Below are 14,317 nucleotides of genomic sequence, written 5' to 3' on the forward strand. Positions count from 1 at the left end.
TCCTTTTTATGGAAATCTAAAATTAACTGATTTGTTAAGCAGTTTAAATTGTAATTTTATCTCTTTAATACACAGATCATATTATAAATATATTTATATAGTATCCTGTAAGTACAATTACATAATTGTGTTAAGATATATTTATATAAGTAAATATTACAATCCAAATATTATTCTATGCTGCAATTGCCTTCAAGAGTTTCTGAAATATAAGTAGTATCCCCTGTACTAAAATAAAATACATGCCTCAACTAGCTGTAGATAATCTATTGATTAATTTCAACAAAGAATTGCAAGTGAAGATTAAACACTGGTTTTATGCATTATTCAGCAAAATACATGGCCTCTGACACAGTTACTTTTTCGTCTGTTGCAAGGCCTTTTAACTTTCACGGTCCTAATTATGTTCTGAAAGATTATACTGCTAAATCTGACTTCCAAATAAAGGGCGATTTCTACAGAAAAAGTTTTTTGGCCTAAATACAAGTGCTACAATAGGTTTAATACAAAATTTACTACTAGGACTAATTAAGATCAAGATACTTTATTCATCTTTAAAGACAAGTAATCTAAATTCCATCCTACTGAACATCATACATTTAAAAAATACACACATACTTATATGTACTACTATCTTACATAAGTACATAAATAAAATTAAAAAATGAAACAAATGCATGATAAATTCTAATTTAGCTATTTTATTAAACTCCTAAAGCTATATATTAGATGAAAAACACATATTTAAGTACATTCCACAGATCCAAAGAATTTCTCATTCTTACCAGTGTCTTTATCCCTGGCCTTGTAAACTTGTCCGTAGGTACCTTCTCCAATAATTCCAATGATATCAAATTTATCCACGCAGCGTTTTCCCCAGTCAATATCTTTCTCTTTGATTTCACCATAGCGAGGCCCACATATTCTATCAAATACAGTTCTGAAGTTTTTATATACAATCAAGCAAATTGACTGTTTCATAATTACCCATCTTCTACCCTCATATCTTTTATTTCCCCCATCTTTGCATACTTCTATCACATAAGATAAAAAAGTGATCTGGTGTAAGTTATCCTAAAAATCAAGGTAACATGTCTCCACACTGACTCTTCTGTATACTAGCTTTTAAAGCTGAAAAAGAAAAGGTAAAGCTTACATGAAGTTTCAGAAATAAAACATATTTTTCAAATCAACACAAGTACAAAGTCCAAGTTCTCTAACCAATCTCCAGAAAAACTTTTCTTTTTCATTCACTGATAATACATATATCTGCTTTCCAAAAAATGAAAGTTAGATAATGAACACTATTCAAAATCTAACTATCATGCTTACTGACAAATTGAGACTTAGGCTAGATGAAATCATCTTAAAAACAGAAAACTCCAGAAAGATTTTTAGTCTAAGATAATACAAAATCAACTCTCATAGATCCATACTGTGAGAGACAATATGTATGTGTGCTGGACATATATTTGACATTCTTCAAAAAGGAAGTAATTCTGTAGGTAAGCAATTTTGTAAGTAAGGTTTTGGTAACAGAAATTCAAGTAAAGAAATAAAGCTAAAATATTCAAAGGGAGACTAGGTTAAAAGTTTTCTAGCTTTCTATTCCATACTAGAAAAATCACCTAATACTCTTACAGTAGGCACTATCTGAATAGCAACTATAAATTCAGATCTAACTCAGTCTTATACTTTCCCCTGGTTAAGTGAAAGTTAAAAAAAGGAAAACAGCATTCTCCTCCCTTAACTGATCAACAGGTTTCAAAGGAAAGTTCTCTAGGCACTTACTTGAAACCAATTTAAGATACATACTTCAAACCACCTTCTATTCTAACTCTTGCAAAAGTGAAGATTGCATTTAGTTATGAAGGTAAATGGAAATAAAAGGAGTGGAAAGCACAGCAGCTTGCCCATAAGGTTTGTTTGAGCTCATTGAATGCTGACTTTTACCTTGTCTGATTTCAGCATTTCTATGTTATTTAAATATTTTAATTATGGAAATGTTTTTCAACATATGCAATACCCCAAGAAATTAATACATTACAAGCTATCAGAGAAAATTAAACTTAGTTTTATTAGTTATTTTGAATACGTATGCAGGCAATTATCAATTTTCTTCAAAACTCTAATTTTGTAAATAAAACTCTAATTTATATACTTAAGTTGAAAAAATACACTTAGTATCGTAAATCTTAATTTTATGTTGTAAGATTTTATGATCATACAAAATCACATTGGTCAGTTTAAGATCAGGTAGAAAAGCAAGCACATACTTAGGCCTCCTTTTACTATGTAATTGTGTTGCTGTTTTCTTTTCCTCTGGACTCTTTGAGAGGTCATCTCCTCCAGGTAGCTCAGGGGGCAGTGGTAAATCAGCAAGTAGACATCGTAGTTTCTTTTCTACTTCTTTTTTAACTGCTTTTACTGAAATATTTCCTCGGAAGCTAAAATGAAAGGAATCAGACAAATAAAACATGTCTCACATTTAAAGAACACGCAATGGCAGTGAATATTCTACACTATTTCACATGGCAAAATACTAAACGAATTTTCTTTAGTTTCCAGGTAAAATAATATACTGTGTTAAACTGCAAAATACAAAATTCAGGGGCAAAAATGATAAAGAATTAGAAAAAGATTAAGGAAATATGAACAAAGCATCAACTTAGTTTCTAATAATGTATCCAAGATAGGTTCATCAAATGTAACAAAAGACCACACTAATGTAAGGCATTAATAACGAGGAAACTGGGTACATGCTATATGGAGACTGACTGTAGCACCACTGTAATTTTATGGTAGAATGCAAGTAATACATCTATCCAAGTGCCTACTCTATACCATTAGGTTATATGCATTCCTTTAAATGCTTTTCTATTATTTCAAAATTATGACTAAGAAAATGAGATTTAGTGATATGAATTAAAGTTCCTCATTATTTCTAACCTAAAAATTCAAAGATCAATTTGATTTTCATGATCACTCATTTGTTAATGACACTACACAAGAGAAAATTATTTCCTAAGTTGAGAGTAAATTACCCCAAGAGTAAAATACCAGAGCATCTCTATTAACCTAGGACAAAAAAATTTCGAACTGGCATTATTTGCAAATCTGATTATACAATGTCAACTGGGAATGAGAGAATTACCTAAGACCATGCCTGCCCATTGACAGTACTAAAGGATAAAGAGTCACCTATGTGACTGTCTCCAGCTTACCTTGTAAGCCTCAATTCATTCTCATGCCAAAACCCATTAATTCAATAGTATCACCTTTTTAATTGAGGTATAACTGACATATAGTATTCTATTAATTTCAGGTATACAACAAGAGGATTTGATATTTGTATATACAATGAATGATCACAAGTCTAGTTAACACCTATCATGATATGTAGTTATTTTGTTGCATCATTGTAATTTTTCTGTAAATCTAGAATTGTTCTAAAACAATGGTGTATGTTAAGCAATGACATAAAATTAAAAATACTTATATAAAAATTCATTCATTTTGTAATGGCATTTGGTTTGATTCTGATGGAGATACAAAAACTTTCATTTTAAGAAATAAGTAAAACCTCATGCTCCTATTAATCTTGTTATTAAATAACCACAACTAGTATTGTCCTTTTCTGGGTTAAGTTTTCTATATCAGACAATGATTCATTCAAACTTTAAGGTAAAATGACAGGTAAAAACTTAAGATCAGTTAAGTTTCATACTTTTTATGAAAACACAGAAGTGTTCTGATTTTTAAAGTATATCTTAATTTGTTAACTGATTATTTTAAACTTCCCAAACATTACAAAATCTGTTAGTAATATGACATGAGAAAGAAAAATCTTAAATGGTAATAAAATGTGGACTTCATATACTTTCAGAGCAGTTATAGGTGCCATAATGAAAACAATTAGTGAGACTACTCTGTTGTCAGAAATTACTAAAGATGTAACCAATGTAAATCATTTTAATTATCACTTGTATTTATGTTGAACACTAACCTTACTGTACAACAAATGGATCCTTTAACACCATCTGACAAAAACTATCAATGATCATAATACAAGCGTGCCTTTCTTTCATCTTGCGTTATGTTACTCACTGGAGGGTCCTTTAACAGGGAAAAAACATGCTTAAAGGGAAACTGGTTTGCAGTTTTATTTTTAAAGTAATGGTAACTATCCCAGTCTACTTTTCAATTTTAATGGCCCTCCATTCAAAGAACAGTGATCCTACACTTTCTATGTGCTAGGTAATACATAAAGCACTAGAAATTAATGAGGACAGTAACAAATACAGTACGATACAGTTCCTTTCAAAAAGGAGCTTAGTCTTTTGGAAGGCTCAGTCAGATAAGCAGCAGGATAAAATACTATATAGTTTCCCATGTAATGTCGTACCTAAATTAGATTTGAAAATTAAAAGCTCCTTTCTAGAAAAGGTGCTTGATTTTTGAAAACAGCGTATTTAAAATTATTTAGAAAGCAGTAATCTCTAACTTACAAGTAGGCTTCAGTAAAACATCCTCATTTGTCTGAAGATTCAAATCAATGTTTTCTGGGGGGCCTAAAAAGTCTTAATTTTACTTATAATTCAAAATTTTAAAGACTACCTATATTCCAATATATTATTACATGGACTATCAAATTCAGCAAAAGTACCACACTTAAGCAAGTGTTTTTAATAAAATTTGACTAGCCGACTGATACGAAATGTCTTAGAATGAAGGCAGAAAAACTGCCAAGAAAATTTCTGAAAAAGAATAATGGAGTGGGATTTGCCCTATCCTATGGTCAATCTATTTTTAAGAATTTCAGTCTTGAAGACTAAGACTGGCCCAAGTCAGAGAATATAGATTATTGTCTACCCAGTGTTTCATAAAAAAACACTATGACTCAACCGTCATTATTTATAAACCACAGGATTAAGATTCAGTTTGTAGGCTTCTTAAAAAAGTGAAAAGCTCTAGCAATACTACGTCCAAATTCATGTACAGCAGCACTGAAGCTGAAGGCAAAAATCAAGGCTATTCACTAATCATTTACTCCATCCCTTTGACTTGTACACTACCTGCCTACCCCTATAATAGAAATTTGAATTTGAAAGCCAACATACCATGGATCTAAAGAAGTCAAAACAAAAAGGTACTGGCAAAGAAACAATAAAACATTTACAGGAGAGTCTAGAAACATAGGTTATTTATAAAAAAATGCTTATATATGGAACCACAAATCAATGAAATTAGATTACTCAATAAATAAAGTTAACAGTAACCAGATCTATTAGTTCACAGTATGATGGGGGGAAAGCAGATAATCAGACCACATCTTTCTTCCTCATATAGTAACCACAAATAAATTTCTGTATGATTTGAATTAACCTTCTTTAATTTCATAGACCCAGAAGTTTTAAAGGAAAAACAATAGATCTACCCACATAAAAAAAGAAAACAACCACCAACAACAATTAAATATCAAAGACAAGTAACAAACTCTGAGAAGTGAAGGTCAAGATTCCTAACATAAGGAGTACCTAGTAAATCATTTAGAAAAAAGAAAACAAGCTTAAACAAAAGTTAGCATAAGATATGAACAAACAATTCATTAGCAAGAATTGACAACAAATAAAAAGATACTAAATCTCAATAATCAGAAAAATGCAAAATTATATATATTAAAGATTGCTAAAATTGTCAAAATTGATCATCTCCAACATGACTGAAGCAATTTCATATATTTGGGTGCATAAATTGGCAGTCTTACTGAGAAACTTAGCAGTTTCTATCAAATTTTTATACAAAATATTAATATATAAGCACAGGTTTTTTTTTGTTTTTTTTTTTGTTTTTTTTGCGCCAAAAAACTGAGGTGTAGGCCAGAGTTGCAAGGGGGTGGGGGTTGAGACTGAGAACAGAACAGGTGGGTTTACTGAAATACACTGCTACAGGGAGCAGCACCATGTCTGGGTTAGCTCCCTGGCTGGGGATCGAACTCAGGCCTTAGCGGTGATAATGGCTGAGACTTAACTAATGCCTAGGCTACCAGGGAGGCCCATAAGGAGAGTTTAATAGCAAATAATTATAAACCCAAGTGCCCAGTAATCAGTTAACAGAGTAGTTAATAAGAGAATGATGCATCCATTCCTAGAGCCAGGAATATTAAACCTATCAGAATAACATGAAAAGATCTCCAACACACTAAATGATAATGCAAGTCAAGAAATATTATGCATGATATAATCCTATTTTTTTCCAAAAAGAAAGCAATTTATTATATGGAAACATAAATACCAGTCTTTTTAATGATTTTTGAGAATAATGGATTCTAAGTCCAGGAAAAAAAGTTCAAAGTGAGCCCAAAAGACATTTGGTAGGAAGAAGGAAGATCATATAAAAAGGACAAAGAAGTCAGCTTAAAAGAGTTTCCAGTGGCCAAATTTCAGATAATTGGAGTATCAAAAAAGAAGAGTGATTTTTAACTGCAAATGGTGTTGAATCAATCTTTGGTTATACATGTCAGTAGTGGTCAGAAGTCTTAAGAAACATATATTCATGAAATATACAGTTAAAGAAAGAAGATCAGGGACACAAGAAAAGTAGAAGAGACAAAAAAGGTGGGTCCAAAATTTTTCTACGTTTTAAAAGGACAGATGGTATTAGGGAAAAAAAGAAACAAAGATGCACCTGCATAGTCACAGGTGGGCAGAGAGGTGTCCCCCGCCCCCCCCCAACTAAAATTTTCATGACCAAGTCTGAAATGTACCAGCTTGGATTAAAACAGATGCTTCTTAAACATTCACAACTATGTCATGACTTTTTAAAAAACACCACCAGTAAAGCATATATGAAGACAAATTAAAGAACAACCTGAACAACTGGTCCAGAATCACTGAATTCTCAGCAACTCTCACCCATGAAATGACTTAATTTTGAACTCATGCATCTTTGTCCTGGAGCATCTATTTCAGAACTCACCAAAATTACTACTATTATGAACCTTCAGTAGTCCCAGACAGTCAAATTTCTACATGCCAAATTCGACTAGTATATCTGGAGAACATGTGACTGAAATGTAATCTATCTTTTTGATTTTAACACCTTTTATTATTCACTGTTTGTTCTAAATTAAAAATTTCCATAATGCTAATCAAAGTAAGTGCTTGAAAAGACCTGTCCCCATTGCATTTTTATCAAGTTGTTCTCAAATCCAATAAAGATGTTAGCTAGGAAAACTGCTCATATAGTTGCTTTTTAATAGAAAGTGGAGAAAGGGAACTGGGGAAAGGCAGTTCTAATTTCTTCATAAAAAATAAAAATGGTAGGGCCTCCCCTGGTGGCGCAGCGGTTGAGTGCAGTTCATTCCCCGGCCGCCACGAGGGTCCCACAAAAAAATTAACTAATTAATTAAATAAAAAATAAAAATGGTAAAGGTTAAGTGAGACATTAGACAGATGCCACACAATAGCATAATGCTTCTATTCTAGCATATGTTTAAGAAACATTCTTAGAACTCCATTTACTTTAGAGCTACTTTTACCTTCACCCTCTTAAAAATGTTTCACAGTAAAAGCAAGTCATACCCCCAATATTCATAACAGCAAATTTTAAACAAGTTAAAACTTTTTCACATTCTAGCCTTTCTATAGTAATTTATCTCTAATTGCAAAAGAATTATGTCAACTATACTAAAAAGTGATAAATTTATAAGGCCACTGAAAAAACTGAGAAATAACCAAGATATGTATTACCCAGAGCAGACTCTCATAAAATGTCCTGTATCCAATATGATCAAGACATACTAAGCCAAATGAAGCACTGATTTCCAAAATCAAACTGATACATACTTTGTATTGCAAGGTAACTACAAATTTTTCTTGGAATTCTTAGCATAAACTGTGATTTTTGTCATCTTTTAAGCATGCGCGCCATTTGAAGAAATACATAAGAAAATTCACTTACACGTAAGGTTTTTCAAACAGGTACTTTTTGTTCTTTTGAACAGTTAATGACAAATGTTTTGTACTTACCTATCAGTATCTTTATCTTCAGGCAGCATGGGAGGCAAAGGTAATGGTGGTAATGTAGAGGTCACTAAAGCCACATGTTGCTCCTTCTCCTTGGCTCCTATGCTTGGTGTAAGTGGTTTGGTTTTCTCTTTAAGAGATACTGGGTCCTCCTTTGTAGCAGCAGATTTACTCTCCTTCCCAGCTACTACTGTTTTCTTGGTGGCTTTATCTACAATCAAATTATTGTCCACCTTTGTTACCTGAAGAGGTGCCTTTGCTTTTGCCTTGTCATTTTTTAAAGTTCCAGCACTTGAAGGAGAGGGTGCATGCTCAATTTTAAGTTTCTTCACATCCTTCACATGGTTTGTTTGTGATGCACTGGCACCAGTTTCTGTGTTCCCCTTGGTAGGTGTGGAAGCATTTGAAGCTTTGGCAGCTTTGGCAGCAGCCTCAGCAGCCTTAGCTGCTTCTGCAGCCTTTGCTGCTTCTGCAGCTCTTGCTGCCTCAGCAGCTCGTGCTTTTTTATTCTTGTTCAGTTCAGCTGCCAGGCTACTCTTCAGAGTTAGTGTGCTAGGAGAAATGCTAGAATGACGACTTCTGGATCTAGACAATCTGTGTCTGCTACGAGATCTTGAATGTCTAGAATATGGGCTTCTGCTTCGGGACTTGGCAGACCGTCTGGTGGGAAATAATTAAGATTTAATCAGTAATGCAGAAAAGTTTAGTTTAAAATTCATAAAAACTGCTAAAAAGCCTATGAAATAAAAAGGAAATTTACTTAATTTTAAAATCATTAACATAGTTTCCAAGGGAGAATTTTTTTAAAAGTGCTTTTAAGTAAAATATCTGGTGGCTGTAATTTTCCTAAAGAAAAAAACAGATCAATTGTCTTGATTGTGGCCTGTTGTACAAATGCCCAAAGGTGAGCCTGGATGAAAGTAATCTCTATAACAAGAAATACTGTAAGGATTAGGAGGAAAAAAAGGTGACAAGGTGTGACTGCTGTCTCAGAAAACAGAAGAAGGCAACAGGATATACCAGTGGTAACCGCAGGATAAAGTCTGATGAATCTTTTACCAGGGAAACCATCTCTACATCTTAAAAGCACCTTCATCCATAAGCTGAGAGGTAAGTAGAATCCTGTCTACAGCAATAATGAAATGACAGTGCCGATCATTAGGCAACAAGTAAAAACAATCTCTAAATCCTGGAAACTAGTTAATAACAACTTTATTAACTAGCAATTCACTTTGCAAAAATTACTGGGAAACACAAAACCAGTATATGTTTGAAAGGATGGTGGCACTTCCTTTCACATTATGGCCCAACAGAATGGCTCTTGAAAAGGGTTGCTCTGCCTTCAACAAGGTAGTGACCAGAGAATATATCATCAACATTCAGAAGCACATCCATGGAGTGGTATTCAAGAAGAATGCCCCTCGAGCACTAACAGAGATCTGGAAATTTGCAGTGAAGGAAAATGGGCTGCGTGCACTAACACCAGGTTCAGCAATATTGTGTGGATCAAGGAATAAGCAATGTCCCATACCATTATCTGTGTGTGGTTGTGTAGAAAGTGTAATGAGGATGCAAAGTCACTAAACGGCTGTATATATTAGTTACCTATGTCCCTGTCACAACTTTCAAAAATCTACACTCAATTTGGATGACAACTAACTACTGATTATCAAATAAAGTTATAAAGCTGCCCCCCAAAAAGATGGTGACGACTGAAGTTCTCAAAAAATATAGCCCAAGTCAAACAAAGCTGTTACAAATACACACCTTATTAAAATTTTAAAAATATACTCAGAAGACAAAAGCACTATGATCGTACTTTGAAATGTTATCTTATCTAATGCCAAAATCAACCCTAGTAAAGTAAGTATAGTTTACAGTACACTCTTCTGCCCTATGCTGTACATAAGGAGGCTGACCCGGATAGATTCAGCTTTTGGTTGTCAGTGCTATCACAGGTAGAAGATCAAAAGGCAGGGAAAGACCGAGGATTTCTTCCCTGTTTGCTCCTTCCTTTCAGATTTTCTGACAGTCAATGTGACCCTCTACTAGCACGGCTCCTTTCAGGTACCTCCTTTACCACAGTTCTTACCAGATTTCAATAAACATTTTATTTTCCTTGCCCCTTGGAGCATCTTTATTGTTACTAGTAAAAATTATTTCTTGTGAGTTCCCGTAAATCCACTCCTATCTCCAAGGTACTTCAATAAAGTTTCCTGAACCCTCTGATTTGGATTCATTGTCCTTCTACAATCTTGACTGATCCAGTGTATGCAATAAACCCATACCTGTGATGCTAAAGTTGGTAGGTTAACACAATTACTGCACTGATGTTCTGCCAAGGAGGTAACTCTTTTTGAGACTTTAGAAAAGTTATAGGGAGAGGGTAAAAAAACAAACCCCTGGTAATCCATAAATAAAAAGAGCAGAGAAAATAGGAAAAACTGGAAAGTTTTGTTTATACCTGGCATTAATGAATATGGAAGGAAAAATTTAGAAACATCGTACAGCTGAAAACAAAACGATTAGGTTTAAGATAAACTCAAATGCAAATTCAACCTTTTCCTGATTCTTTCAAAAAAGTTAAGAATAAACTGACAACGAGTGTTTGGCACTGAGCTGCTATATCATACAAACCCCACACTACATAAAGTATTTATGTAACATTATTTTAGTTAACGGGAACATGGATTTAGAAAACATTCTAATCTAAACTTGATTAACATTAAATATTCATATACACCAAATCACTAAAATTATCAGCGAGTTTACAATTATTCTTGAAAATGAGATGAAATGCTTAGCTAACATAAAGTGATAAGCTGATTGCAAAATATCTTGGGTAACTTTAATACAGGAAGTCAAACATGTCATAGTATGAAATTCTCGGCCACATTTTTTATTTCCTCTCCCTTCAGATTCTTGGACATCAAAACAAGTCTGCTATAAGTTGTATTTCTATCCCTTCATGAGATACTTGCAGTAAACAGCACAGAGGTACACAGCAAAAGAAAAAGCAAAGAGATGTCATCTCAACAAAAGTAATAGTACAGAACTTTTGTTTTTGTTCTGTTTTTCAGAACTTATCTTAAATTAACTTTCTTGTATTTTGAAGGTTATGGTCAGCAGTTTTATACAGATACAGAAACAGAGATTTATGATCATAACATTTTATCTAAAAAAAGAGATAAAAGGTATTAGGCAAAATCCCAATATAAATTAAGTACTCTGGCCTATTATTCATTTCTAGACAGAATCTAGAATTGATGTTTTTATGGTATTTGATCTCTAGGCCTAGTAACACCCTCCATTCATCTCCAATTTCTCCTTCCTTAACTTTTTAATTTCATGCCTTAGTAAACTTGCATTCTCTTAGACACTGCATACTTGCCAACTAATTTTAATTTTTAATACGGTTTGGGAACCTAAAATTAAATACAAAATTCTAGCCTAAGTAATTTTTACTAATGATCAGTCAAACAAAGTTATAAGTGTAAGAGATTATACCGTAATATCTTACTAAAATAATTGAAATGGATGGTAAATATCAAGTTCTTATTTCATACAGTTTTTCGACTCCTGTTTTCACAAGATTTCTATACCATATTACCTAAAGTGAACAAATATTAGCTATTTTATGTTTGTTTTTAAGAGGCTACAGGATCTCTTTTAAGATGTTGAGACCTTTTTTACACTTCTGAAAAGGTTTCCCTAACTCATACAATGAAAGCAGAACCAGGATAAAAAACCAGTATCCTGAAATCCAACTGGTTAGTGCTCATTCTTAATCAGTTTAGTGTACCTTGGCGAGCAGGGTGTACAATTCATTTGACTACATCACATAATTTCTCCGAGAGGCCAGGTTGTCTGAAACTATATCTAAGCAGCCAACACTGATTCTTAAAAATGTTACTATAATATCCAATATCTCATTATACAAAACATTACATATCAGTGTTATCCACTAGAACTTTCTGGGATACAGAAATGTTCTGTACACATTACATGCAGTACAGCTGCCATTACTCGTATTTTTTTTTTTTTTAAAGATTTATTTATTTATTTATACAAGCACTGGGTACAGTCAGAAGCGCGGGAGGGTGAGAGAATCCAACAGAGCCAGAGCTGGGAGCAGAGCAGGCAGAAGGACCGAAGTACACTGCTGAGGGGAGCAGCGGGCGGCAGGAGGGGTCTGTGCACCATGTGGGACCCTCCTCCGGTGGCCGGGGAGCAGCCAGGGATCAAACCGGCGCCGCAGAGGCTGCGGGCAGCTTCACAACCCAGCGCTCAACCACTGTGCCACCGGGGAGGCCCCCATTACTCGTATTTTTTAAGCTTAATTTTTCTATCTAGTTTATAGCACATTCTAATAGAAATTATGTTCCATTCAAAAACTTGCTGATAACCAAATTTAAAAGATACAAAAATACTTCTCACGGAAAGATGGCTCAACACAGGCAAGTCACTAAATGTGATATGCCGGATTAACAAAATGAAAGATAAAATTAGCATTGCAATAGATGCAGGAGAAGCATCTAAAAAAAAAAAAAATTCAACAAATTGTGTACAGAAGGAACGTACCTCAACATATACAATTTCACAGCTAACACCAAACTCAATGGTGAAAAGCTACAAGCGTTTCCTCTAAGATTAGTAATAAGAAAGGATGCATTCCACTCTGACCATTTGTGTGTAACATAATTAGTCATACATTGTTTAACCACAGGTATATGTTCTAAGAAATGTCATTACGACAACATTACAGAGTTAATTACACAAGCTAGATGGTACAGCCTACTATAAACCCAGCTCTCTATAGGGAACATCATAAAAGAGATATGGTCCATGGTTAACTGAAACATCAGTATGCAGCACTTGACTGTATTGGAAGTTGTAGTTAGAGAAGTCAAGCAAGAAAAATTAAAAAGGTATCAACATTTAAAAGGAGGAAGTAAATTTCTCTCTCTGCAGATGGCATGATCTTAACAGACAGAAAACACTTAGATACTCAACTAAAAAGTTGTTAATGAACTAACAAATTTAGTAAAGTTGCAGGACAGAAAATCAGTAAACAAAAATCAGTTGCATTTCTATACACTAACAACAAACTATTTGAAAGAGAAATTAAGAAAAAAATCTCATCTATAATAGCATCAAAAATAATGAAATATTTAAGAATATATTTAACCAGGGCAGAGAAAAATCTGTATAAGACACCAATGAAAGATTTAAACACACAAATAAAATGAAAGCTATATACTGTGCTCTTAGACTGGAAAAATAGTTAAAATGTACTTATTACCCGAAAGGATCTACAGATTCAATGTGATCCTATCAAAATTCCAATGACATTTATTTCAGAGAAATAGAAAAACATTATTAAAATTAATATGGAACCACAAAAGACCCCAAGTAGTCAAAACAATGTTGAAAAAGAAGAATGAAGGTGGAGGCATCACACTTTGATTTCAAACTGTATCATAAAGCTATAGTAGCCAAAATAGTATGCCACTGCCATAAAAATAGACAGATCAATAGAATAGAATCTAGACCTAATAAACCCATGCATATATAGCAATTAATTTTGACAAAAGGGCCAAGAATACAACGAGGAAAGGATAATCTATTAAATACATGGTGATAGAAACAATGGATACAGACACAAAATGGACCTCTATCTTACACCACACACAAAAATCAACTCAAAATAGATTAAAGACATGAATGTAAGACCTGGAACCATAAAACTGCTGGAATAAAATATAGAGAGTAAGCTCCTTTACTTCCATATAGGCAATGGTGTTTTGGATTTGATACCAATAGCAAAGGCGACAAAAGCAAAAATAAACAAGTGAGACAAGCTAAAAAAGCTTTGCACAACAAAAGAAACCATCAACAAAATGAAAAGCAGTAAGATATGGAAAGTATTTATCTGTTTCATATCTAGTTATATCTATAGTCCTATATCTCATTTACCAATATTTATCTATTGCATAAGAAGTAATATACAAAATATACAAAAAACTAATAGAACTCAAAAGCAAAAAACAAGTAACTATTAAAAACAGGCAAACATCCTGAATATACATTTTGCAAAGACAACAGGTACCTGAAAAAGTAGTCAGCACCATTAACAAGGAAGTGCAACTGAAAATCCTAAGATATCACCAAACATACCTGATAGGATCTCTTTTATCAAAAATGTAAGAAATAACAAAGGCTGGCGAGTATGTTGAGAAAAGGAAACCCTTGCATGCACACTGCAGATGGAAAACTGTGGAGATTCCTCT

The 14,317-nt window shown here is 33.4% G+C and overlaps 1 protein-coding gene across 2 annotated transcripts in view; it reads right to left on the bottom strand.

The window, feature by feature from the left end:
* Window positions 1-14,317, bottom strand: part of CDK13 (cyclin dependent kinase 13) — a 72,709-nt gene that overhangs the window by 45,576 nt on the left and 12,816 nt on the right. For both annotated transcript variants that reach the window (XM_037507215.2, XM_037507206.2), the window contains exons 2-4: window positions 8,031-8,687; window positions 2,277-2,447; window positions 786-925 (exon numbers count right to left, since the gene is read on the bottom strand). In XM_037507215.2, coding sequence (XP_037363112.1) covers window positions 786-925; window positions 2,277-2,447; window positions 8,031-8,687 — 968 coding nt within the window. The remainder of the gene's footprint in view (window positions 1-785; window positions 926-2,276; window positions 2,448-8,030; window positions 8,688-14,317) is intronic.

This window comes from Talpa occidentalis, unplaced genomic scaffold (assembly GCF_014898055.3).
Source record: "Talpa occidentalis isolate TD23 unplaced genomic scaffold, MPIMG_talOcc4v2.1, whole genome shotgun sequence".
Taxonomy (NCBI): Eukaryota; Metazoa; Chordata; class Mammalia; order Eulipotyphla; family Talpidae; genus Talpa; species Talpa occidentalis.